Source organism: Peromyscus leucopus, chromosome 7 (genome assembly GCF_004664715.2).
Source record: "Peromyscus leucopus breed LL Stock chromosome 7, UCI_PerLeu_2.1, whole genome shotgun sequence".
Lineage (NCBI taxonomy): Eukaryota > Metazoa > Chordata > Mammalia > Rodentia > Cricetidae > Peromyscus > Peromyscus leucopus.
Window position 1 is genome coordinate 54,588,286 of NC_051069.1, and position 26,266 is coordinate 54,614,551.

The following is a 26,266-nucleotide window of genomic DNA, read 5'->3' on the forward strand; positions in this document are numbered from 1 at the left end:
AAAGCAGAATAGGCAGCTTGGAGTACTAGGGTCTGAGGATGGGAGTCACTGGTGACCCCCACTTTAGGGAGGAACATAACAATGGAGAGAAGGGTATTTAGAGACGCAGTCATGAGAACTAAAAGTTAAGGTAGGTAACATACTACAGCAACCACTGAGAAAACCTAGGTTCCAGAAGAAGTTGAAAAGGAGGCCTAAGTCCCAGCCTCTGGTAGCTCACAGGATATCAAAAGAGTTGAATACATGAACAAGTCATTTCAGTAGATTGCAGATGAATATCCACAAGGGAAGCATCATTTTCAGACTGGCCAAAAGTCATTTGATCCTGAGCTGGCAGTGCTCCCGGAAGTGGGAAGGGAACAAACTCCAGAGTGCATGGCTCATCCCGGTTCTACCATAAAACACTAGGGGGCGGGGGAACTTGTTTGTTCTTAGAGATTCCTCCATTTCAGAATGCTCTCTTCATTTGTTGTCATAAAGAAGCATGTATGTAAACTAATTCTGATGACACCTGAGTGTTACTTGGAGCTGAATCAGGTGCCAGAGCATGGTGTTGTCAATCAGCAGCCCTTGACCTCAAGGTATCCACAGTGGGGAGGATTGAATGGAGACCAGCTTGTGGACAGACACTTGCAATGCAGGATGACCACTGTTTTCTGGCTCTGTGCATGCAATGAGGTGATAGTGCCAGGAAACTCAAAGGGCATGCCCATAGGTCTGGAGGAGGAGGTATGGCTCCCTAAAACAAATCAGGTATAATGACAGGAGCATTGGGTGAAGATAGTTTTTGGGGTGTTAATGCTAAGGACACAGGGAGCAACCAAGCTCTCTATGTCCTGAAACTTAGAGGTGAAAGGTCAGTTTGTGAGAACAGTCAAGGTCCTTGTCCTCCAGGAAATCCTGCAAAATGTCATGCAGGTCAGTGGCATGATCAGCCTTTTAAAAAAGAAATGGCATTCTACAACACAGGAAAACTGACTCCTCAGAGACTAGGGAGCTGCAGTAATCTACCAAGGAAGAGGGGATGAGGCTCATCCTAGGACAGTCTAGCAGGGGGCCGTGGCCTGGAAGTAGCACACAGGGGCCATGTCTGAAATGATGTGGATGGCTAGACAAGGAAGACTCTAGGTACACTCCCAAGAACCTAGTGTCACTGTGAACATGGATACAGAAGAAGGGAGTCTGAAGTCATACTTTTTATTTCTGAATTTTGGGAAACACACACAAGGAGTCTAGCACACGAATCTCTAGTAACTGGCCATGGTGTTTTAGCAAACGGGGATAATAGATACACACTAGAGAATACCAGTGAAGAAGCAGCAATTGAATTGGTGGGTAAGGAGGTGAGAGCATGTGGGAAGGTGGTCACAGGGCGCTGCCCCCGCATTGGTGTACCCCGAGAGCATGTTTCTGAGCCAATATAATAAGTGTGCTTCCACACACCAGCAGACACACTCTAAGGCCCTAGGCTTGTAAGTTTGCCTGCTCTGTACATGAGCTGTTTTTTAAGTGGTGCAATATGCCAGTGATCAGGGTCTCTTTCCTCAGCTATCTGGCCTCAGAGTCCTTTGCAGGGTACATACTGATAGCCAGGGAAGAGGGGGGTTGAGGCACAGGGAAAACAGTGAGAGCTGCCTTGACTTGGAAAAACTGTTCAAGCAGGGAAGAGGCAGAGAGACCGAACAGCCAAGAAATCAATCCTGGTCAACACAACTCACCTGTAGTATAATCTCAGCAATGAGCAGGACAAAACATGTCTCTTCAGAACTCAGAAGCCCAGGAAATAACCCAAGCATCTACTGCCAGGCTGGGTACACATCTGGTCTCAGTGGCACTTTTGCAATGCACAATAAACCAACAGAAAATATAACATTGGAAGAAAACTGCATTGATTTGGTTTTTCAACAAAAGCAAGAACTCTGATAGAAATGTATCTCAAGTCTATTAAAGCTAACCTACTAGGCAGCTTGTAAAAGAAGCTAAACTATATTACAATTTCATTTGAAAAAGAAACTTTAATCTATTATCCAATAATTTTGATCTTTTCCTCCATTATTCCTGTCAAGTTGTCCTAACTGTCAAGTGCACTTAAAATATGCTCTGTGAATTATAAATTATGTATCATTATAGTACAAACCAACTATCTGATGCTTTTCTTTTTGCTCCATAACAATGTAAAGAAAAGACACCAGACGTTTCCATCTTTCTCTGTCATATGAGCAGATGGTAGGAAGTTGGGTCCACAAACCAGGAAGAGCCTTCACCAGAAGTGAGAATCGGATGTCGGTCTCCCTACTCTCCATGTTCTGGTCTGAATACTTGTCTTCTCAAAGTCTTAATGCCCAGTTCAACAGTATCAGCAGGCAGGGCAATTAACTATGGTTAGATCATAATGGAATTAGTGTCCTTGTTTTAAAAAGGTTAATGAGGCTTTGTCTGTGCCCTTCTGTCATCAGAAGGCATATCTACAACGCTCTGTCTGTAAGGAGGCCTTCACAGACACTGACTCTCCTGGGACCTTGGCTGTGGACTTCCCAGCCTCTGAAACTGTGAGTGAGCAAAGCTTTTGTTCACAAATTTCCACTCTAAGGTATTTTCCATGTAAACTTGATCACACAAACACAGAGTCCCATGAAGCTTTCACGATTAACCCCACCTAAAAAACCCACCTTCTAATAGTGTTATATTGGGAACCAGAATTTGAGGATGAGACAAGCATTAAGACATGGAGACTGGGACATCCCAGGTCAACTTCCGGCATGGTTTTACTTCTGGTGGAGGGCTCCTCTTGGCTTGTACCTTTTCGCTGTGTGCTTATATGGCAGAGAGAGACAGGGACATCAGGCACCATCTTTCAGAAAGAATCCAGATAGGTCAGCACCTTTATGATCTCATTCAACCGTTTAACCCCTTTTCTTGAAGATCTCATCTGCATTATAGGCTCAAGTAGGAGTAGGGCTTTAACACATGAGTTTTGAGGTGGAAACAATTCAGCTCACAGCATGATGGGAAAAAAAGAAGAGGAGCAGAATTAGATGGTAAAAGCCTTATCTGTACATTGGATGAAACCTTCATGGGTCAATGTATAATAATGATTATATATATATTTTGTGTCTGTTGGGAAGACATCTTGGACTACACAAACTAGGGGTTTTGCAAAGTCAATTCTACTTCTTCTCTGCTGTACTCAACAATAAGTCCTTGCTGTGGCCTTCTCGTGGTGATGCCTCCACTGAGTTCCTATGTAAACTGAAGAGCCCAGGGTGATGGCATCACAAAATGGGGCTTTGTGAACTGATCAAGTTATTAGAATGCTTATCCAGAAGACTTCAGAGTGTGGATTAGCCTTTTCCCCCAGGCTCCAGACTCAAATTCTGCCTTTTAAAGTCACTAGTGTACAGCATATGACTCAGCAGCAGAAACCAGCTATGAACTGCTCTGCTTTGCTACTCTCCCTCCAGCAATGACTTTCACTGCTAGTTTGGAGGCCTTCACTCTCTTACGGGTTAACTATGAAAAAGTTGTCTATCCTATATAAATAATAGTACTCAGAAGAGCTGAGATGGCCCAGTGTATAAATGGGACATTTGTGAGATGAGCTGGGACAAGTAGGTGACAGTGTGCATATTTTCTGATTGCATCATCCTTTCTTTTTCAAAACTCAGGTGACAGTGACAGATGGTGGTTCTTCTCCAAAACAGTCCACCATTTGGGTGGTAGTTCAGGTTCTGGATGAAAATGACAACAAGCCCCAGTTCCCTGAGAAGGTCTACCAGATCAAGCTTCCAGAACGTGACCGCAAGAAGAGGGGAGAGCCTATTTACAGGGCTTTTGCATTTGACCGAGATGAAGGCCCCAATGCAGAAATCTCCTACAGTATTGTGGATGGGAATGATGATGGAAAGTTCTTTATTGACCCTAAAACTGGCATGGTCTCTTCCAGAAAGCAATTCACAGCAGGCAGTTATGACATCTTGACGGTAAGATTGAATTCCAGAGCATCACCCCCACCTGGTGAGCCCTCTTCTTCGTGCCTACTTCCTTGATCAATGAATCTGTAATGTGGAGAGTGCAAAGGTAGCTATGAAAAGCTGCTTTCTAGGGGCCAATTACAGGCGAGAACTCTTACCTTTCTGGGTGATGTTCTAAATAATCAGGTATCTTTGTTGCATCCTATCAGTGAACCTTCCCCAATTCCATGGCCTGCTGGGGCCTAGACTCCCAACCACATATCTTGGTCCCTAAATCATTTTCAAGGTACTGTACATAAAGGACAGTATGTATCTAGAGTAAAGCAGAAGAAGCTGTGATATATACACACAGGCATCATATGCTCACACTCACACACAGACACAGACATACATATACTCACACACATGTGCACACATGCATATGGTCATACAAATGCATACACATTTGTACACATTCCCACACATGTGCATGTATATTCCTACATGTTGTACACACTTATGCACACATGTGTATATCACACATGCATACATACATATGCATGTACACACTCATATGCATGTACACAGTGCATGTACACAAAATTATACTCATATGCTCATATACATATGCACACATATACTTACATAGTCACATATGCATACACTCACATACATATACATACTCACATGAATGTACACATGCTCATACATCCTAACACACAAATAGGGACTCACAGTGTACTCAATTTCCCTTCGACTCTCACTAGAGGTAAAGTTCAGAGTCATGCTATGATAAATCAAATCAGCTATTTTTACTCACATGAACTATCATTCTTGCCCCTGAGATACAATAAATTGTTAAGTACAACATTTATTTTTCATAGTTTCACATCTTAAAAGTTGGCTTATGGCAGATGTTCTGTGAGCCCTGTTCCCAAACAGGTCATCTACTCGCATTCCAGAGTCCCCTCAACAGGATACCGCTCTTCTTCTTGTGACACTGTGCAGAAAATGGTCTTTTAGCTCAGTACTGTGTGAGTGAAAGATTTAAAGTTCCACAGACTCGGAGCACTAAGTCTTCTTCTGTGTTCCCTCCATGTGTGAGCAGATCAAGGCTGTGGACAATGGCCGACCACAGAAGTCCTCCACGGCCCGCCTCCATATTGAATGGATTAAGAAGCCCCCACCTTCACCTATACCACTGACATTCGATGAACCGTTTTACAACTTCACAGTCATGGAAAGTGACAAAGTCACAGAGATCGTAGGGGTGGTGTCTGTGCAGCCAGCCAACACCCCTCTGTGGTTTGACATTGTTGGTAAGTTGAAGTCTCTAGAGCATGTCAGGAAATGGACTTAACTGTTTGAAGGAACTAGCCAAACAAACAAACAAACAAATAAATTTTAAAATAATTTAAAACGCAAAAGAAAAATTTAAAAACTAGCAATTAAGCCTAAGATTAAAATTAGTGCTGGAATGCAAAAGAGCCAGTAAAATGAATAACCGACCTGTGCTTTCGTTCCAATTCTGTAGCTAAGCTGAACAGAAAGTGCTCTCTGGCTGGATTTTTCCATAGTATGTTATTTACTGCAAACTTAATGTCTTTCTGTGTGTCATTTTAATTCTATTGTCACACTTGGCTAATCTCATTTCTAAATGTATTGATGGTACTAGACTTGCTGTCCTTCATTTCTCTCTTTTTCTTCACCTTTTTTTCTGCATTCTGTTCTTTTTTTTTCTGCTCCCGACTGCCCTGCTTCAAGGTGGCAAGCATGCTCGAGAGATGTTCTATATTCTACAGACAGCTTGTGGGCAGAACTGTTCAACAGAAGGTACCCTTAGTGCAAACACATTTGCTAAAATGCAGCTATCCAATCTGCCTTTTACGTTTTTTTTTTTTAAACAAATTGAATTACATCTTTCATAACTGCCTGTGACAGACTGAAATGCAGCCCACAGATTTCATACATGCCTCTAACAGCTCTCTCATTACTCGTATCCAATGACTTCTTTGTTTGAGATTAAATGGGTTTTGGGTGTGGGGGGGTATTGTTTTGATTTTCTCCCATTGCTTTTGAGGTATGTGGGCTTTTTGTTGTTTTGTTTTTATCTTTTTGTAGGTTAGTTTATTTAACTGGGAATTTTCCAATTGAAAAACAAATGAAAATGTATTCCCGCCTCTCTATTTTTCAGCAGTAGTGGCATTCACAGACCAAAAAACCCCACCAGGAGAGTCCCCTGGCTGCTGTCCACAAGAGGAAGGGCAGGAAATAGAACCTAGATGTGCATGTGTAGCCAGTAAGCCTCCACTCGCCCTGAAGAGAGAAAGCAGATGGAAGGAAGCAGGCAGGGCAGACCTTGGGAGCCAACCTTTAAATTCCTTGAAAGAAAGCAAGCAAGCACGCCAGGCTGCAAAGGAAAAGGGCAAAACAGCCTTTCCACAGACCTGCAGGGAGAGCGCTGGAGAGGAAGTGCGCGTGGGAGAGGGAAATCAAACAGGCTGTTGTCAGAGAGAGGGGCTGGCCAGTGTGCCTGCCAGGGCCCATCAGGCCTGAGCCAGAGCCCACTTCCCACGATTCTCCGTGAGCAGTGGAGTAGCCAAAAGAGCAGTGATGTAGGAGAATCGTTTCTTTCCTCATGTTGCCTGGACAGTATGGGCAGGAACCTGCTACTCCTCCAGAACAGCTGGGGCTGGGAAAGCATTTAGGAGGTTCCACATCTGGTTTAATGAAGCATAGGAAAAGAATGTTCTATGTCTCCCAGTCAAACCTCAAAGAGTCCTCTGAACTCCCAACACATAAAGGCTTGCCTTCTGCATCTTATTCTGAAAAACATAGGGCATCTTTGTTTTACTTAATTGACATTAATCTCACCATCTTTTCACATGAGCATCCTTTCAATTCCTTCTTCATCTCTGCCAACATATTTGAGATGGAACACCTTCTGATCCCATGAGAAATGTCTCATCACCATCTCAGTAGTTTTCTGCTTGTTCAGCTATTGTATGGTACAGTTTCTTCTTTCTCGATGCAAGGAAGCATTGCACATGTCACCAGGCAATTGTCTTTTGCCTGCCTGGACACCTTTGGTCATTCCTTCACCAACTCAGTTTGCAAGCCTCTCTATTGCATAACAGTGCTTCCTGTCCCTTGCATGAGCATCCTACCTCTACCCACTTAGCCCAGGCTGCCCATAAATGGTAAATCTCACTAGCATTCCTTCCTTAGATACTCAGTGTGGTCCGTCACCTGAGGCCAATTACTCAGGCCAGTTTGCAGTTCTTCAGCATCTCCACAAGTATGTAGGTTAAGTGCTGCTAGGAGTACTGCATGTAAGGTTGCTCACAGGCTTTTCACACTATGCTATCAGTGCTACTGTATATTTTCATTTCTCCTTATCCCATCTCCATTCTTCACCCTCAGAGTGAGTGAAGAATACAGAGACTGCTGGTGATGCCTCGGGCAACCATGTTAACCTCCTGTGGACTCCTGGCCCTGTCCAGGGTCAGTGTGACATTCCATTGTACACCAGTCACAATAGCCTCACTAGTTCAAGGACAAAGAGGAGTTTATTGAGAACACACTTCCTGGCATGCAAATATAATCCAGGAATGATATGCAAAGCATGGCCTTAGTTTTTGTGTCTCTTTATCTTTGGTTTCTAAGCACTGCTCTTCTCCATAGATTCCCTCCTCATCCATTTTACTGCATGAATAAGAGAGTAGTTTTTTCACTGAAGACTCCCAGGACTGTACCCTTGACTTCTCCATCGCAGATATTTCTCTGTAAATCTGGTAACAGTTTGTCAAGCTTCTTCTACAAATTGAACTTACTGGGCCGCCTGCCCAAACAGATCATGATTGTACTTCCATCCCAAAGCCAGTCAACAAGGTCCTGAGATGCCAACTTTTTACTTCACTGTAGAACGTCAAATCCTTTCCTCAGGTGCTGGCGGTTTTCAGCAGAGATGCTCTCCTCTTCCAAATCCCCTTTCTGAAAATGCAGCTCATCAGCCAGAGTCGTATTTTACCCAGTGTGCTACATCTTCCTTCTTCTAAAGCCCGCATTTGCTTTAGCATCTTCGGGTGTTTCGTCCTCACTGTCAAAACTTCTTGCTTATTTATCTCCCTTCCTCCTTGCCTAAGCACCATCTTTGATCAAACTAGAAGAGAGGGACCAAGAGTGGGCAATGCTCCTTAGCACTTAATCCTCATCTATGACCTCTACAGAGATACAAAGAATAAGCACGAGGTAGACAAGATCAGCATGGATCTGAAATGAAGCCTCAGGTCCTATCAGGGTCTGTCCAAGTAACTTGTTGAAGAATAAACAAACCCGTGTTTCTACCAGAGACCTAGTGCATCCAGACAAGAACACAATGAGAGGCCCAGGGATCTGGCATGTACAGCTTTAAACCGCTCAGCCCGGTGAATCCTCATTCCAGAAAAAAAAAAAAAAAAAAAAAAAAAAAAGAATACTAAAGTTTTAAGCCCGTGACAGCCTGCTTCCACTTGCACATTTGCAAACTTACATGACTGATTTTAACTGAATTTCCTTACCTCCTATCAGAACACGAAGTTGTAGAAACCCCGTGTGAGCAACATTTTGTTCCCAAGCCCAGACACTTGTGTTGTCTTGACTCCAAAGAGACTCTCTTCAGCTCCCAAAAACAAGCCCTACTTATAACCAAGCTAAGAAATCTGTAATTAAAAGGCAACATAATAAAGTTCAGCTGTTGAGGATTTAAACAGCCCAACACACAGCATGCTTCCTCTCCTTGTTAAAAGGGAAAGAAAATGAAGGGAACAAAAATAACCCACAATCCTTTGTGGCTCTGTCATGTATCTTCACACTTCTCAGGAGGCTCCGATTTCCCTTAAGCCATTCCTGATTTACATACCCTCCAATGTGCAGGCAATCTGGTTCTCAGTTCAGCCCCAGAATCTCATCCTGATGGCAAATATTTGAATTGTAAAGGCCACCGTCATTAACAACTCTGTATTGAGAACTGAGGCATGCTGATTTCCAGTGTTTAGCTTTTAGTGAATCAGGTAGAAAGGTGCTTTACCTTGCAAATAGGAAGCTCATGAACCACCCTGATTTGCCCCACCCAAGGTCAGGAAGGAGAAAGGCCCTATTAACATGAATCTCTGATGGCCAGCGCTCTGTGCTGGCCTCTCAGCCATCTTTCTGTGTTGATAGGCAGAGGTTACCTTGGTGCTCAGGTGGCTGTAGATCTCTGTGACTTGGAGTCATTGACTGTTGCCATCTCCACTCTCACGTGTCCTTGTAGCCTTGTCTCCTGGGCCTGCGCAGATGGTTTGGGTCTGGGTCAAGCAGGCCAAGCCACACTCCCTGACAGCCCCAGCAGTAGTTTGGTCCTCGGCCAGGTGTGTCCAACCTTTCGAAATTGATGCATACTATAATCCACAAAGTTCATGCTTGAGAACTACGCAATTACTTTTTTAAATGGTAACGAGAAGAAATCTTGAATTTTAAATAAGTCTCTGATTTTTGTGTCTGTACTCACTGCTATCCTCAGCCACCCAAGGTTGGACACCCCGCAGAGCTTGGGCATCTCTGGGTCTACCCTGACCTGGCAGCCACATTTTTCCATCATGTAACTCTCATCCAGCCTGTCTTCAGAGAAGCCACATCTATTTCTAACTCACCTGCTCCCCCATCAGAGTAAATCCTGCTCAGCTGGTCAACAGACATCAAACACTTCATTTCTCCTATCCTGCCTTCATGCTCGAACTTGATCACAAACAGGACTCAATTTTCTCTGCAGCAACCATCTCATTTATGGAATCTTATCTGAGGACATTTTAGAAAAGTAATAAAAAGTCTAAAAATACTTCACATATTAATTATTTTAAGAAAAGGAACCTTGGACTGAATTCTAGGGTTTTTCCCCTTCCTACCACTCTTTCCTGCCCTCCAGCTTCTGCCCACCATTTAAATATCAGCCTGCTGTGCGCTTGCTTCATTCCAAGGCAGAAAATTATTCATAATCACACCGTAACTGGCACCGAATGTCTTTCAGTCGGTTGGGGGTGTACATGCTGAACTTGAACGAACAGCTTGTGCACGGCTCCTTCATTCATTGAGATTCAGTTGCTCAGGATTTTGGAAGCTCCTCAGTCACACCTCCCCCTGGGTGACTACTAGATTTGGGTTGGTATTTTTATAATTACACGTGTGAGAGTGGAGTTATTTTCTAGAGGAAGAGCCTGGGAGCTGTGCCATTATTATCACTGAGTGTCTTTGAGCAGAGAAGGCACCAGCGTTCTCCTCTGTCAGGTGTGCCCACCCTTCTGAGATTGAGAGATGATGTGATCCACAAATCTCAAATCTCACAGAAAAGCTCAACTCAGTTATACCCCAGTGAATTGAGCGGTAGCTGCTAGCTCCCAGTGTTTGCATTCATGTCCCATTTCTAGTCTTTTCAGGACCCCTCCTTGATCCATTACATTTTATGATATTATAACAAAAATCCAGTGTGCCTCCTCTGCTCTTTCTTTACTCTATGACACCTGTCTGAGCCAAAAATGGTCCACGAGAAATGTCCCCAAAGTGAATTGTTGTCATGCGGGCTGTTCACAATCTCGCTTGTAACTACCTCTGCCGCACCCCCATCCCCACCACCAACCCCCCCCCCTCCGCTCGCAGCAATGCACAGGCTGTGACACTTCTGAACCCCACTCTGCTGGGACTCGGGCCACCTCTGCAGTGTCCTTTCTGCCCACTTTTTATTTGGCCTCATGCTGTTGCACCCGACACACTCTGGCTTTGCATGTTCTGTTACTGGCTCTGAGGAAGCATATCTTGTTTAAACGGAATGCTGCTAGTGAAGATGGACTCCTTGTATTTGATTGATAGCCTCGCCCCAGATGATTTGGACTTGTTTTCCTACAAAATTGAAATCACTTTTCAGGCTAAAAGGGAGACTGGAAAAACAAGACCTGGGGGAAAGGCATGGAGTCGCTCATGAAATGGGATGCTTAAGTGTAGCTTATTAAATTGTGTCTGGGTTGATGGTGAACTGCTGGTCTAGATTCTATGTCCCTTGTCAGAAATTCATTTGGAAACTTGGAAAGATTTTGATTTAAATGAAATCTTGGCTTAATTAGGAGCAAATGTCTTAGAAATGAGTATTATAGCATACTGACCACATTGGTGGATGGGAAAATGTATCAAAAATGCTATTGATGTATCTCTTCTATGACATCAAAAGTTTCTTATTAGGAGTATTTAAACTGTAAAGACTAATGAAAAAAACAAATACAAACACGGCATATACATGCAAAGGGGAAAGCGAGGACTATAAAAACTGAAATTGGCAGAAGTTGCCAAAATTATTAACAAGACCAAAAATTATGAAAATGCATATAATCTACATACATATAAATATGCAAATGTTACACCATTATACAGGTGAGGAGAGAGTGCATTTTGCACAAACTCTGAAATGTCACAGTCAGTGAGAGAAAGAACTGACATTGGAAACCTTTGCCTGTGTTTCCGCTGAGCTTCATCTTCATTCATCTTTCAGCTGGAGACGATAATTCTCTTCTTTTGATCCACAAATGTTTGCCTTTCCTAAATAACTGATGCAGAGGGATGAACACTATTCCCCCCAAACAACAATTTAAAACAAAAATCCCAGTCTTCATATTTACAAAAGTAAACAGCATCAGGAGAGGGAGCGAAAAGTCTACTGTTGATTGAGCTGTGACTGGGACCATGAATTAATATCCTCCAGAAGTAACTTGAGAAGTTGTATCCTTGTCTTTCTCTCGTGTCTCTGGAGGTTGTTAGTACCTTTCTTCGAGGATTTCCATGGCAAAGGTGTTTGTTTTGTTTTTCCCCAGCATTTACCTCTTGGAGGTAAATAATCTGCCTTGGGACTTAAAATGACTGGTACCACCAGTCATCCAAATCAGCTTCCTGTTTTATTCCATGTGCTCATCACGGAAGCATTGGCTTCAACAAGAAGCCGCTCTCTAAGACCTACTTCTCTTCTCAGGCTAGGAACCCTCTCTTCTTCTGAGCCCTCAAAACTCTTCTTTGGAGTTAGCATCTAGTACTTCTCAGTAAATCAATTAAAGACAGTAATTGGAAGATGAATCTCTTTTAGATGAAATTTTTGAGAACATATATCATCTCCAAGCAATTCTCTGGTACCCCTGTATCTCCACAGCTTTAATTAAATGTCAAAGGCAATTATGTTCTCTTCAGTAATTAAATAATCTTATGTGAACATGGTAGCTGCAAGCAGTTGGTGCTTGGAATATACAAGACTACATTTTTAGACAGTAAACCACATTATTTATTTTTGTCACTGTAGGACAAATTTCAATAATTTGGGGTGAATCTCCACCCCTTCACTCATCTGCCTACTTATTATTATAATATCATGAAAATGTGTTGACCAGAAAAATAAAATTCAAAGACTGTAGGAAGTAAGAAAAGTCAAGCTTCTCTTTTTTAAAATATGAAACTCAATACATACATTGCCCTACATACTAAAGTTAAACAAAATTATCATCTGAAACCAAAAGTATTTCACACATGCAATTTCCAAAAAAAAATAAATAGTGCTGGTGAACATACACTGACATTTAATTAAATTGTTCCAACACTTAGACTGTTATCTTTTCTCTCCCTTAAAAAGGTCTCTAATTTGGGAAAGTTTATAAGTGACACTTCTGTTCAGAAATAAAATGGTCCCAATTCTAATGCTATCTTAAGTATGCCATTCAAGACAAGAGGACAAAAGACAACTTTTTCTAAGCCTTTGTAAATTGCCTTATAAGTTCACTAGTGTTGTATCAGCAATATAATATCCATGGCATACCTCTCAGATGTGCTGATTAAATGTTGTTTCTATGAAATCATCAGCCACTTGGTACAAAATTAATTTACACTGCCAAGATGCTAAATACATTTCTCTGAATACCCCAATGTTCAGAAAGACTCTTTTTCATATGAAATTCATTTTTTAATTTTTTCTTATCTTCCTGTATTCATAATTTTATTTCTGACATTTAATTGAGGGACTCTGAATTCTACCAGCCAAATGTTTACCAACAATCCTAGAACAGACCTAAAAGTATCAAATCACTTGTGTTTTTTGTAATTGGAATAGTTTTTACTTAGAATGTATTCTACTAGAGAAAAAGTTAAAGTATTTCCCAAGTTCCCAGGGTGGCAGCTGAGAGGAGCGGAAGGAAGGGCTGCTAGTATTCTCAGTGTTTTATGGAGTCAGATTATAGACCATCACTCTAACATTAGTGCTGAGCTCTTTATTTACAGTATATTGGGTTTTGTGTCATTTGTTATGCTTATAGAGGATGGCTTTTGAAAGACGAATTATGTTAGAAATAGTAAGGTCCCATTTAAGAGTTATAAAATTGAGCCATAGGGATGCCTGCCAGAAAATGTATCTACATAAAAGCACCCTGTAAAAGATATATGCCTCCATACACTCAATACCTTCTCAGCTGTGCTAATTCCATGTTGTTTCTGTGAAATCATCAGGGGGGAATTTTGACAGCTCTTTTGATGCAGAGAAGGGTGTTGGGACAATTGTCATTGCCAAACCTTTGGATGCAGAGCAAAGGTCGGTCTACAACATGAGCGTGGAAGTCACCGATGGAACAAATGTTGCTGTCACTCAGGTAAGATGTGAAGTTACTGACTAGCAAGAATGTGCAAAGATCTGCTAAAGAGAGAAATGGAAGAAGCAATGAAAACTAGATCCAGGGAGTAATAAATTATGTCCATGGATTTTCATTGTTCAGAAAATCGTTTCAGTGAATGACCGAGACGAAGGGTCCTATTGGTGATGTTGTAGAATTATTTGGCTGCCTCTTTCGAGGTGACTGTGGTTGCTTGTTCATGGAAGAGTGATACGTATTTGTTTCCTGGTCATTTACTGTAGTTTTATCTCTGACATCAGTCAACTCGCAAAGAGCCTATCTATGTGGTCAATGTTGGCACAACATGAAATTCTACCCCTCCTCATTTCTTGGGTCACTGAAATTTAAAGCTAGAGATGCCTAGGAGTCCATGTTCAGTTATATACTGAGATGGAAGTTACACAGCCAAGGTCCAAGAGCCTCAATTAAGGACAAGACTGAGGCCTGGGTATCCACTGTCATCTTTGTGTTAGGGGTTTTCTATCCCGACTGCACATCATACCCTCTGACATGGAGCATGGTGAGAGCAGGCCCAAAGCCCTGAGAGCTGGAATCTAGCCTGAGTTCCTGTTGATGGCCCCATGCAGCTGGGGCTGAGGAACTTCTGCTCTGCTTCTTGAGAGCCTATGAAAGACACTGAGAGTCGGAGGAAAACTTCCGGCTTATCGTCTGACTCAGAACACCTCCGAACTTCTTCCCAAGTGACACTAACACAAGGCTAGCTCTCAACACAGTGGATTTCTCTTAAATGTAAGATGTTTGTTTTGTTATTCAGTACCATAAACCCAGCCCCATACAGCATGCACTGCAGCTCCACTCTTCCTTCCTGCTTCTCTCTGTTGTTCCCACAACCCCAGAAGACATGAATGATTGATCTGGGCCCTGTTCTCTGCTGGACCCAGATGGATATTCAGAATCCTACTCAACACGTTTAGGTAGTAAGAAAGTTTGCCAAACCAGAAGCAAGCAAGTGATGATTTATTTTAAATATGATTTACACATTTATAACCATGAAATTTGAATGCAGGAGGTGGGAGATTTCATATGCTTGTCCAGACAACTGTCTCTTGGTCTGAAGCTGCTGCAAAAAAATGTAACATGACTGTTTCCTTGTAATCAGAGAGTGGTAGAGGCTGAAGAGAGCAATGGGGTTCATTTCAAGTGACCATTTACTTCCCATTTGAATATAATTATAAATGAAAATGACTTGTATAGAGACAGCCAGTGTATGACCATTCCTGATTCTCACTTTGGTCCCTTCTGCTTATTAGGTGACCACCATTTGCCTTAGAGAGTCCCACTTACATCTGTTAACCTGGAAATATGTATTAAAAGCACCTCATACTGTCTGATAATTGACCCAATTGAGACAACAAATTATATATTCTTCCTATCTAAACCATACCACTCCTTGGCATTTTTCAGTACTCAGATCTAGACTCATAAATGAGGCCCCTGGCTGAGATTCCTTGGAAACTGAGCAGTAGAAGAGTGTGCTAGAAGACCAATGCCAAACAATCCATGTACAGTGTTGCTATGTTGTTAGTGCTAATTCATTTTAAATGGGAACTTAAATTAGATTTTTTTTAAATTAGTAGTTTCTTAAAATATCCAACCCCAGCTCTTTTGTGCTAATTAAAAATCCAAGACATATTTTAATAAAATACAAATAAGCATGGGAGCCTATTCATTTCCAGACTTTCCTCTGGGTTTTTAACCAGTTGAATTAAGCAGTATTCAGTGTATCTAGAATGTATAATTCATTCAATATGTTCAGTATGAATGAATGAATAGATTCTCCATATCCAGCAGGGTCTGTCTAGAAGGTATGTAGATCTCTGAGGCACAAAACATTCATGTTAACAATTTAACAATGGCAATGAAAAAGTTACAGAAAGACATTTAGAATTCCACTAGGCTGAGATGAGCAACAGTTTAGTAGGATTGATTTTCTAAATATTTCTTCAGTCCATGCCATATGCAGTGAGCTAAGGTACTTAAGGTCACAGTGGTATAGTTTTGGTTGTTTGTTGTTTGAGACACGGTCTCACTGTATTGCCCATATTGCTCTCAAACTCCTAAGCCCAAGCAACCCTTCTAGCTCAGGTCACATAGTCGGTGAGACTATGGCACGTTCCACCACACTAAGCTAGTAAGAAAGTTTTAAGGCCAAAGTCTAATATGCACTCATTAAAATAATATGGAATTGCAAGTCTTTGAATGAGACCCTTGGATGAGAACTTGTCTGAGACCAAGCTTTTCCAAGCTTATATACATTTACACTTGACTCCAGAGCATTCGTAAGCACTCTGAGAATTGGAGCGAACTTGGAAATCGCCTTAGCAAGAGCAAATTAAAGAGGTTAATAAAGGACATCATGAGATTTTTCTTGTCAAAAATACCCAAGTCATGCTGTTCTCAGGAACCATGCCATTAAGGAATGAGAACGCAGTTTCCAAGGCATGTATTGTGTCCTCATCAAGACTGTTGCTGTCAGAAAGCCATAGACTGTATTGGACCTGTCTGCCCACCAGCGTTGGTCAGTCCATAATGATTTGCTTTTACCCAGGCTTCCCTGGGCAGGGCAGCAGAAACAGTTCTCTATACCAGAGTCAGGTACATTTGAACAATAGGATGTTTGGGAAATAAACAGAGCGTTCTAGACTTCTTTTAGAAACTGCTAAAATATGCTCAACTCCATGACCCCAGACAACACAATGATTCTACCACCAAACAGATACCTCTCTCCACATAACTAGATTGATGTTCTGTAGTTTACAAGCCACCTGTTCAGAACTCCTTGGGGGACTTTTCTCTCCTTTGTTCACATGAGATCATAAAACATGGTAGGACATGGGCTTCTCATCAGCCATAAACAATGTGTTGAGTTTTACTTCACAAATATCAAATAAATCCGAGCCTCGGGGATTCAGTGTCAACATGAAACTCTCACTTCATCTTCAGGCTTGTCCTGTTCTTCCGACTCTCACAGGATTCTTGTGCCTCCAAGCTACACAATCCGATGCTACATAAATATCCCTTTCTTTCTGAGGATTGCCTAGGCCCTGTGCAGACTGTAAAGGGGCCTGCGCATTTCACATTACAAAGATTTCAAAGAACAAACTGTGAAAACAGAGCATCCCCGCGTGGGCAGAAGCCACCTGGTGAGGTGGACAAAGACTTCTGCAGGAAATTGTGTGGGGTTCAGCAAAGGACATTATTGCACTTTTCATATTACAACACAGTACAGAAGTGATCCCCATGTTGTGATAGAAGCCAGAGATGAGCAAGGAAGTCTGTATTAAAATGGAAGGACAAAAGAGCAAAGTTGTCTCTGGACTGTCTGCTTCAAGTAAAGCTGAAGAATCACAAGGAGCCCTGGTAGTTTGAAGCAGCAGGACTGGGAAGTATCCAGAGAATGGGGCAGGGGCAGGCAGCACATAGAGAACAGAATAAGACACCAAAGAGGAGTCCCACCTACTCCAACATAAGTAGAATCGCAGGAGTTTAAGTGGATCCTCGCCTTGGTTCCCAGACAAGACAGCAGCTGTTTGCATTAGAAAAGAGCTAAGACGCTTTATAGAGATCGCTAGCCCCACATTAGGGCAAGAGTATCAGTCATATTACCCTACTAAAGAGTCATGTTAAAAGGGGACCAGAGGCAATGCAAATTGGCTTTCACTAGATAAAGATGGGTAGGTCCCTCAACTTTCACAATGACTTTACAAAACATGTACTGAAAATACTCATTACAGGCAGAATTGGTATATCCTGCCTACCCCAAAAATGTCCACATTCTAGATGTTCACTTTAGAATCTTGATGTATTACATGGCAGAAGGGACTTAGATATAATTAAGGTCGAAGGTCTCCAAGTAGGACTTATCTACTAACAGAGGGTTGACTGTCGACTTTTCCCAGCTGGAATCAGAAAGGAAAGGGAGAAGCTGAGAATCCAGTGCAAGGAAGAGCTGAGACAATTTTAATGTACAGGTAGCCTCAAGACACTGGGGAGCCAGCAAGGAAAGAGGGATCCCAGTCCCATAACCAGAAGACACTATATTGAGCCTGCATGAAAAAGGAGAGCATTCAAAAGGAATGCATCTATGTCAGTCCCTTGAGTTTGGGCCTTGATTTCAGTATTCAGAACTATGAGACAATAATAAGTGTTGTTTGGAACATCTAAGTTAGTAGTGATTTTTTGTGGCAGAAATATGAAACTCTTTGACTACTGTCATTTCCATTTCACTGTTCAGGAAAAAGGCCCAAAGCAAAATTAAGTGGTTTGAGGAGAACCTGAACTCAGACCTACACAGGTAGATACTAGAGCTTACCCTTTGGTCCACTGCACTGTGCCAACTCTCACAGACAACATTAAGCCTTTGGTGTCTGTTCTAAAACAAGAGTTACAAGAAGCACACCCTTTTAAGTTGTTCTCCTATGAAATGCAATACCTGTAACCTTTGGACTATCTCCTAGCTATCCAGAGGTCCAGCCTCCTCTTAGCATACCTTCAACCCCAAGGACATATGTTGCCAAGGATGACCCATAATGACTATTATTAATACTCTCTGTACATCTGCCAAATCAATCAGAGCTGCTGCATCTTCATAGAAGTTGTAAACTAATACAGAACATGGCCTTCCCAAAGGCTCAATGAATGAAAAGGCATACAAATATATAATACTTGATGTTTGCATAGTGAGAATCAACAAGTCTCATAAGGAATGTCCATTTTCCAGTAACCCTGGAAAACTTAAATCTGGAGTTATCATCATTCTTTTCCAGGGAGAAATAGGGACCCAGATTGGTTAAGTAACTACCTAGGTTCACAGGAAAGAGATATATTTTCTTCCTTTACAAAATCACATGCTATTCAGAAAACATTCTTTTACACATTTATATCTACAAAATATGCAAATTCATCCAGTAGGGAAAGAATATTGTATACTAAAAAAAAAAAAAAAAAGTATTCAGCCAGAATCAGGTGGTGGAAGTCCAGGTTGCCACTTGACCTGTGTGTATTCCTATAGAAGGCAGCTTGTTCTGTCTAAGGCTCAATCTTCTTCACGTGAAATAATCCTATGTGATTCACAGATTGTTGTAAGGATGAAGAAAGATGAGAAGGCTCTTGGAACTATCACATGCTGAACACATACAGACTTTATTAATACAATCTGGTACTCAACTTAAAGTTGGAACAACATACCTGATAGCTGTAAATTATGTGAGTGACCTTATTGTTTATGTGAAAGAAAACAGATAGTCCTAGCCAAATAATAATCTAAAAGCTATGTTGATTTGCTTCAGGGACTCAGGATATGTGGTTTTGTGATTTTTAATATCCTTTTCTTATTCAGGGCATCCTTTAGGTTTGTAAAGCTAGAAGAGCAAGCTCATAATTGTAGCTCTACAACCAAGCCTAACATTAAACATCTCCTTCCATACGCTCCAAAATTCTCAAGCTCTACATGGGCAGCTACTTGAGCATGGGCTGCACTGATTGGAGTTGGGGTGAGGTGGAACTATGACCAGATTCCCAAACTTAGGCTTGAATCCCACCCTGTGGATCCCATCGCTAAGACTGCTGGGAATCCCTCACTGCCCTACTCACTTAGAACGGATTCTACCATGAAAATGTGTCTTCTGTCTTGATCCTTTTCTCTGTCCACATATGCTTCAAAAGGTGGAAAAGAAAATGATTTTTTTCTAAAGATGTTTGTTAGATCAGGAGACCCCCGAGATAGCTCTCCTCTCACTACGACTTCTCTCACATCCACTTTTAGTGTCATGTGCCTCTAATGTGTGAAAACAAACTGGCCCAAATGTTCATTTGGTGTTTAGTTAGGTCAAGGAAGAGCTGAAGTGACCAACCCCACTGCATATTGATAAATTGCCATATAAAACTATAAAACTTTCTTTAAAAAATGGAGGGGGGGACAAAGAATGATAAAATTTCACTATATGTAATAGATCTGTACCTGCCACCTTATGAGAAAATCAATTTTTGAAAACAGATTTCAATTTTCAAGGTAGCAGGGAACTTCCTATTCAAAATAATTCCTTGATAATGTTCTTGAGAAGAAATGGCCCATACTGGCTGTCTGTTTGATGAGTTAGTGTTTCTCTATAACAAAGACCATGACATTTACACACATTTGCTAACATATGTACAATGTAAATTTATTCTCAATGTCTAGGTAACCTAAGTGCATGTGAGAATGCTTATGAATGAACACAGAAGTGGCTCTGAAGAAGCCAGAGGAATCTGGTCTTGTCCCTGTGTCTTTGGGCACACCCTTTAACATTTCTCTCCATTGAGGAACCAGATATAATAGAGTGCACATTTCTACACAGGAAGCAACTGTGATATAAGTTTTCTATTCATACATTCCAAAATAAAATTCACACCTTTATGAAGAATGCAAGGGGCATCTCCCCTGAAAAAGATGTTTTAAATACGGCTTAGAAACGCCAACAGAGGCAGAACAGGATTTCAGTAATTTAGGACTTAATTGGTCTTGCCCAACAATTCACCCCATGGACTGTTCTACCGTGAGCCTTTGTAAAGCAGGGCTTTGGCACCTACCCAGACTTAGCTCAGAGGAGCCTGTGGAATGCAACGTGTTTAGGGGGGGAGGTGAGCATTGAAACCAGCCCTGGAGATACTTCCCATGCCTGGCTCTCCTCCTGCCTCAGGTCCTTTGTGCTTTTGTAAGCTTTTCAATTCCCATTTTGAACACAACATCTTTGAGAGTTACTTTGCTTTGTTAGTTCAGGAGCTCACAAGCGGCCCCAACTGTGGGAAATAAAAAGCAAATGAGGAGAAGGAGGTCTCTACAGAGGAACACTTGTTCTGACTGCAGATTAGGCTCAGGACAAAGCAAGCAGAAAGAGGCAAGCATTTCCAGATCACATCAGCTTTGAACTTCCTGAAGGTCAGGGCAGCTCACTGGCCAGAAAGGCTTTCACATCTGTTGATGTAACTGCCACTCTCAAAACAAATATTTTAGCATCTTGACTAAGTTACTTGAACTTTTTAAAGAATTGGCATTCAAAGAATACAATATGGTTTTGCAAATACTTTAAAGATAAAAACAATACCTAAAACTCTCTTGGCACACTTCTCAACCTTTTTTGCAAGCACAAATTAGGGGACAAAGCCTGTCCCTGTTAGCATCTCTCCTAAGTGAAAATTGTTGTGCCACAGATGTGGCGGCGTGTCTATCATTCCACTCAGCAAAGCATATCTCAGACACTGTAAGCAGCTGTGCAGCTGTTTGTAAGGGTGGTACGTCTGCATATATTTATTTGGAAAAAATCAATGATTTTCTAGAATGCAGTCACATTCTAAGATATTATGAAATGTAAAAACCATTAGTGGCATTCCTGTTAGTCAGGAGTAAGACAAGAAGAGGTACCAGACCTATTGCCGTGTAAAACTGTGTGGTAAGAGACAGCGCCACCAGGCAAAATAAAGCACTGAGCCAGAAGAATTATAAAGGAAAATGCAAGACCACCTCTAGTTTCACAAACATCCCTAAAACAGTAACACAGAAAGAAATACAGAGCCATGAAGAGGAAAATTAAACTAGATCTTGCTCTCACATAAAATTCCAGAAAATTTCCAAATGCACCAGAAAGTGAAAGAAAAGAAAACACACAAATGCCACCTATAAAAACTACATGTGTTCATCTATAGATGTGGAGAATATTCCAAAATATTCACCACCCAGAAACAGTAGAGGAAATGCTGGGTGGCTTTCCTTCTGCATGGCATGCCAAAGAAACTTGCACCCAGAATAAAGTCCATGGCAGAGTTTAGCACAACGTTGTCATTTATATCACCAAGTTTCTAAAAGTAAAGAAGGAAGATAAACTTTCTAGCCCACAGATGAATAAACTAGCGTAAGCAGTTCAACAGAAAGGAAATGCAAAGGCTTCTGAAGAGCATGAGTCAGTGCTCAGCCTTGCTCACAATAGGAACATACAAACGAAAACAGCAGTGAGGTACCACTTCCCATCCAGCAGGCTGACAAAAGCTCTTCCCACAAACGCTGTTGGCAAGGCTGGGGAGACAGTCATTCTTACATATTGTTGTAGGAATGCACATTGATAAAGCCTTGGAAGAGTGGAACATAAAAATATTTCACAAAACTATAGAAACATTTATCCTTCCATCAAACTGTCCTAAAGCTAGGACAGAACTGTATGCCAGAGAAAGTATTAAGAGACACAGGCACATTTATTTTCTTTACATACTCTAAGAACAAAGAATAGAAAAGTCTTAATGAGTCTGTTAAGGATGACTGAGCTGACCATGATGCTCACTGCAAGGGCATTTCTTTCAGGATACTGAGCAGGCTTCTCTACACTGCCCAGGACCATGAGCAGCTCTGCCCTGTGTCCACTAGATATCACCAGCATCCCTCCTTTCAGTTGTGAAAGCAAAAGCTGTCTCCAGACACTTTTGAAGTGACTCTTAGGCCAGTTGGGAACAATATACATTTTATGTTCATTGTAATTTCTAATGTTAATACAAAGTGATATAGTGTGATAGGGAAAATGTATATGGTATCACTATATAGACAAAACAGAGGAGAAACCATCTGTTTTTAATAAAAGTTATCTACAGGAGAGAAGGAGAAGCAGGGAAGCCAAACTTCTTTAAATGTTTTAATTTTTTCTTCAACAGTCTAATAAATATATATTTTGATCATATCCACCCCATCCGCTTCTCTTATTCCTCTCCTAGCCCCTCTGCATCCCTCTTTCCCAACTATTCTCCTCTTACCTTCATGTCCTTTTTATGACCCACTCATTGAGAACCTAAACTTCTCTGAATACACTTTAGATGTGATTTTAAAATGGCAAAACAAAAATGTTGAAAAAGCAAGTATATGACTTAAGCCTGCACCCAAACATAGTTGACATATTTCCTTCTTTAACAGTGACTTTAAACTGGGCATACTCCGGGATAATCTTCAGGCACCCTAGGAAGTCTGCCTGCCCCAATGCTGTCCTCTGTGAACTTGTCTAGGTTCCATAATAAAGTCCCCAGGCTTCCTTTGTTCTTCAAGGCTCTGCTTTAAAGTAACCCCTGGACACTCCTTACTGGTTCAGCTAATAAATCCTTCTCTATCCTTTAAAAAAAGTTCCAAAATATAGAAATAAATGGAAACAAATTATCTTATATGTGAATCTAATTCTGGAGGAGAATTATGGTAATGGATGTTAATCATCTAATTCAACTTTGAGTTCCTCCTTCAAGATTCATCTCAAGAATAAGAGAGCTGAAAAACAGTATCAACATGTTTTGAATAACTGTAATAGAAATGCAGGCTTTATTATTTGGAGTCCTTCAATTCATATCTCAAACAAAACAATGACTAATTATGATCTTGTCACTGAACATAGAAAATGTCAGCAGCCGAGGAAGGAAAAACAAATGCGGAAACAATGGCACCAAGTGAAATCACGAAAATGGGAAACATTTGTGAACTCCTAACATTTTCATATTTTTTAATTCTCTCCTAATTTTGTCCAGTGGATGAAAGCAATCCACTAACAAGAATTCCCAGTACTAGATTGTAATCTCCAAGTATTATTTCTAACAAAGGGAAGAAAAGGAGATACCAACAACTTTTGGAGCAATGGATAATTCAAGAATAAAATAGAAAATGTTCAAGACAACCCTAAAATTAATACCAGTTGCAATTATCAGAACGCAAGGGAGCTGGCTGGGAATGCAGTTCAATAGCAAAGTGCTTAATCAGCACAGCAAGGTTCTAGGTCCAGTTCCTAGCACATGAAAATCAATTTATCAAAGAAGGGAGGGAATAAGAAAAGAAGAAAGGGGGACAATTCAAAGACTACCAGGATTGTGTCAGAAAAACTCAAGCGCCAACCTGAAGACAATCTTACTGGCCGAGGAAAGACTGCACATTGCAGTAAACATGAACACTGCGGAGAATAGAATCGTCAAATATGATCACACTAGCTGGGGCGCCCAAGGCTGAATTTCTCACTTCCTTGTGCTAGGAACCCTACCATACCATTGTGCAGAGCGTCAGTGCAGCGCTCAGCCATAAACGACACATCCATATCACCCCCTACCCTGGTCAGTGCTCAGCGGACATCACAAAAGAGGGGGGTGAAAGATGGAAGGAGCTGGAGGTTAGGGAGGACTAGAATGAAGCAGTGTCTTCTTGACAACAGGACTGTTGGCACCCATGAGTTCAGAGCAGGCTTTGTCACCTGGACAGGATCAAGCCAGTCAACACTCCAGCATGGGAAGGAGAGGAGGGCATAAGATCCCACCTCAACTGAAGAGCTGTAACAGTTAATAGCTTCTGGGGAGAGAGAGTCAGTTAATTTAAGGGTGTGGCCACTGGTAGCCAACTATACTCAAGTGGATGACACCACACTTGTGAGTATCTGAGGCACAAATTGAACTCAATGGGTGCTTTTTTAAAGAGGGGTGGGAAGCAGGAAGTTCGAGAGTGAGGAGGTAAGAACTGGATCTGGGAGGTCTCAGGAGGATTGGAGGGTGAATGTGATCAAAATACACTAAATGAAATTTACAAAGAGTTGATAAAAATACTAAAGAAAAACAGTATGTTGGTTAGTTTTATATAACCTTGCCAAAAGCCAGAGTCATTGGGAAGAGGGACTCACAATTGAGAAAATGCCTCCATAAGATTGACCTATCAACAAGTCTGTCTGGTGTTTTCTTGATTAATTATTTGTGTGGGAGGGCCAGCTACTGTGGGTGATGTTACTCCATGGCAGGTAGTCCTGAGTTGTACAAGAAATCAAGCTGAGTAAGTGTCCCTCCATTCCCTCGCTTTAGTTCCTGCCTGCAGGTTCTTGTCTTGAGTTCCTCCCCTTTGATGACGGACTGTGATATAGCAGTGAAAGATGAGTTGCTTTTGGTCTTTATCACATCAACAGAAACCTTAAATAATACAGAAATGCAGATCAAAACTTGATAGAGCATAATTATACTTAAAAATATTCATCATTGCTCACTCTCAGTGGAGCTAGGAAAGCAACAGCTTATTTAGAACTAAAGGATAGAATCAGTGAGCACCCTGCCTTTCCTCTACATGTTGAGCAAATAGTAACCAAAGATCTGAGCAGTTTCTTTTGCAGAGCTTTCCCAGTTGACAAGCCAGAGAGGGATCATAGAGTTGGAACATCAAACATTTTATAACTCTATTAGTCTTTAATGATCTCCAATGACTGCTAGCATCATAGTATAAGGGACAAAACCAGACAGGGTACATCTTCAGAAGAAGCACATGTGTCACGTGTACAAAGAGGTCAAACTGTAAAGGAACTTGAACCTGAACTATACCTTTTCTCCTATACCACACTGCCAATTTCTCACAAATAGGAGGACTGATCATGTAGAGAAAAGCCATAGGATGCTGCAAGCAAAATTCAGACAGGAAACTAAGAAGAAAATTCTCAATCTCTTCCCCAGTAATAATCACCATGGGGAAGAGAAAATCAGGAGGATTTACAAAGAGGTAGAAGGAAATTCTGTAAACTAAAATGTGAAATACAATGCTTGAACCTCTATATTATGATTAAAAGAAGTTTATATATGCATACACATAGTGTACACAATGTATTTAACAGTGGAGAAATATTAGCATAAATTGTACATTTAACATTAAAGAATTACTGGGGTTGGTTTTTTTGTTTTTGTTTTTTTTTTTTTTTTTTGAGATAGGGACAATAATACTCTGGTAGGTATTTGTACAGGTATCTTATTTATTCTAAGAGTCCTTACTTAGCTCTTAGAAATACATACTGATGTAGCTGTAGAATTTCTCTCCAGCTCCCAAGTCCCACCAGTCCCGGAGCCCACTTATAAAATAAACACACAGACTCTTACATTATTTAAACTGCTTGGCCATTAGCTCAGGCCTATCATTGTCTAGCTCTCACTCTTATATTCAGCCCATTTCTATTAATCTATACTTTGCCATGTGGCTCGTGGCTTACTGGTACCTTACATCTTGCTTGTCCTGGCGGCAGCTCCAGGCAGTCTCCCCTCACCTTCCTCCTTCCTCAATTTTCCTCTCTGTTAGTCCTGCCTATACTTCCTGTCTGGCTATTGGCCAATCAGGTTTATTTACATATAGCGATATCCACAGCGTACTGAAATAATAATTGTGATTTGCTTCAAAACAATCTGGGTGGCGGGGTGGGGAGGATTAGGAAGACAGTTGAAGCCAGATTAGCCATGATCTGATCACTGTCAAAGTTGAATGATCAATGTAACACTTCTACACCTGCCCACAAGATTCCATGACAAAAGATCCTATGAGGAAACAATGGTGGTTTTGTATTGGAGCTATCTGAGCAAGCTTTTGGCTGGTCTTCTCTCAAAGAACAAGCACAGGGTGAGGCTATGACTGCTGAGAAGTTCTGACTACTTCCAATTCACCTCCATTCCTTCCTTCCTTCACCCTGTCTCTTGATTTCTTTCCCCACTTTGTATTAATTACTTTTTTCATTGTTGTAAGAGAAATATCTGGTAAAACAATGTAAGGATTTATTTTTCCTTATATGGCGAGGGGACACGTTCCATCATGACAGG

General features: G+C 41.3%; 1 protein-coding gene across 5 annotated transcripts in view; it reads left to right on the top strand.

Moving 5' to 3' along the window:
- The window catches only part of Fat3 (FAT atypical cadherin 3), a 602,516-nt gene that overhangs the window by 477,546 nt on the left and 98,704 nt on the right, over positions 1 to 26,266 (top strand). For 3 of the 5 annotated variants that reach the window (XR_005091996.1, XM_037207739.1, XM_037207740.1), the window contains exons 5-7: positions 3,666 to 3,980; positions 5,059 to 5,269; positions 13,494 to 13,633. Coding sequence is in view for 4 of the 5 variants with exons in the window: in XM_037207739.1 (XP_037063634.1) it covers positions 3,666 to 3,980; positions 5,059 to 5,269; positions 13,494 to 13,633 (666 nt within the window). In the remaining variant the exon portion in view is untranslated. Of the gene's footprint in view, positions 1 to 3,665; positions 3,981 to 5,058; positions 5,270 to 5,714; positions 5,784 to 13,493; positions 13,634 to 26,266 lie in introns of all 5 variants that reach the window. The other 2 variants (XM_037207737.1, XM_037207738.1) reach the window with 1 other exon arrangement.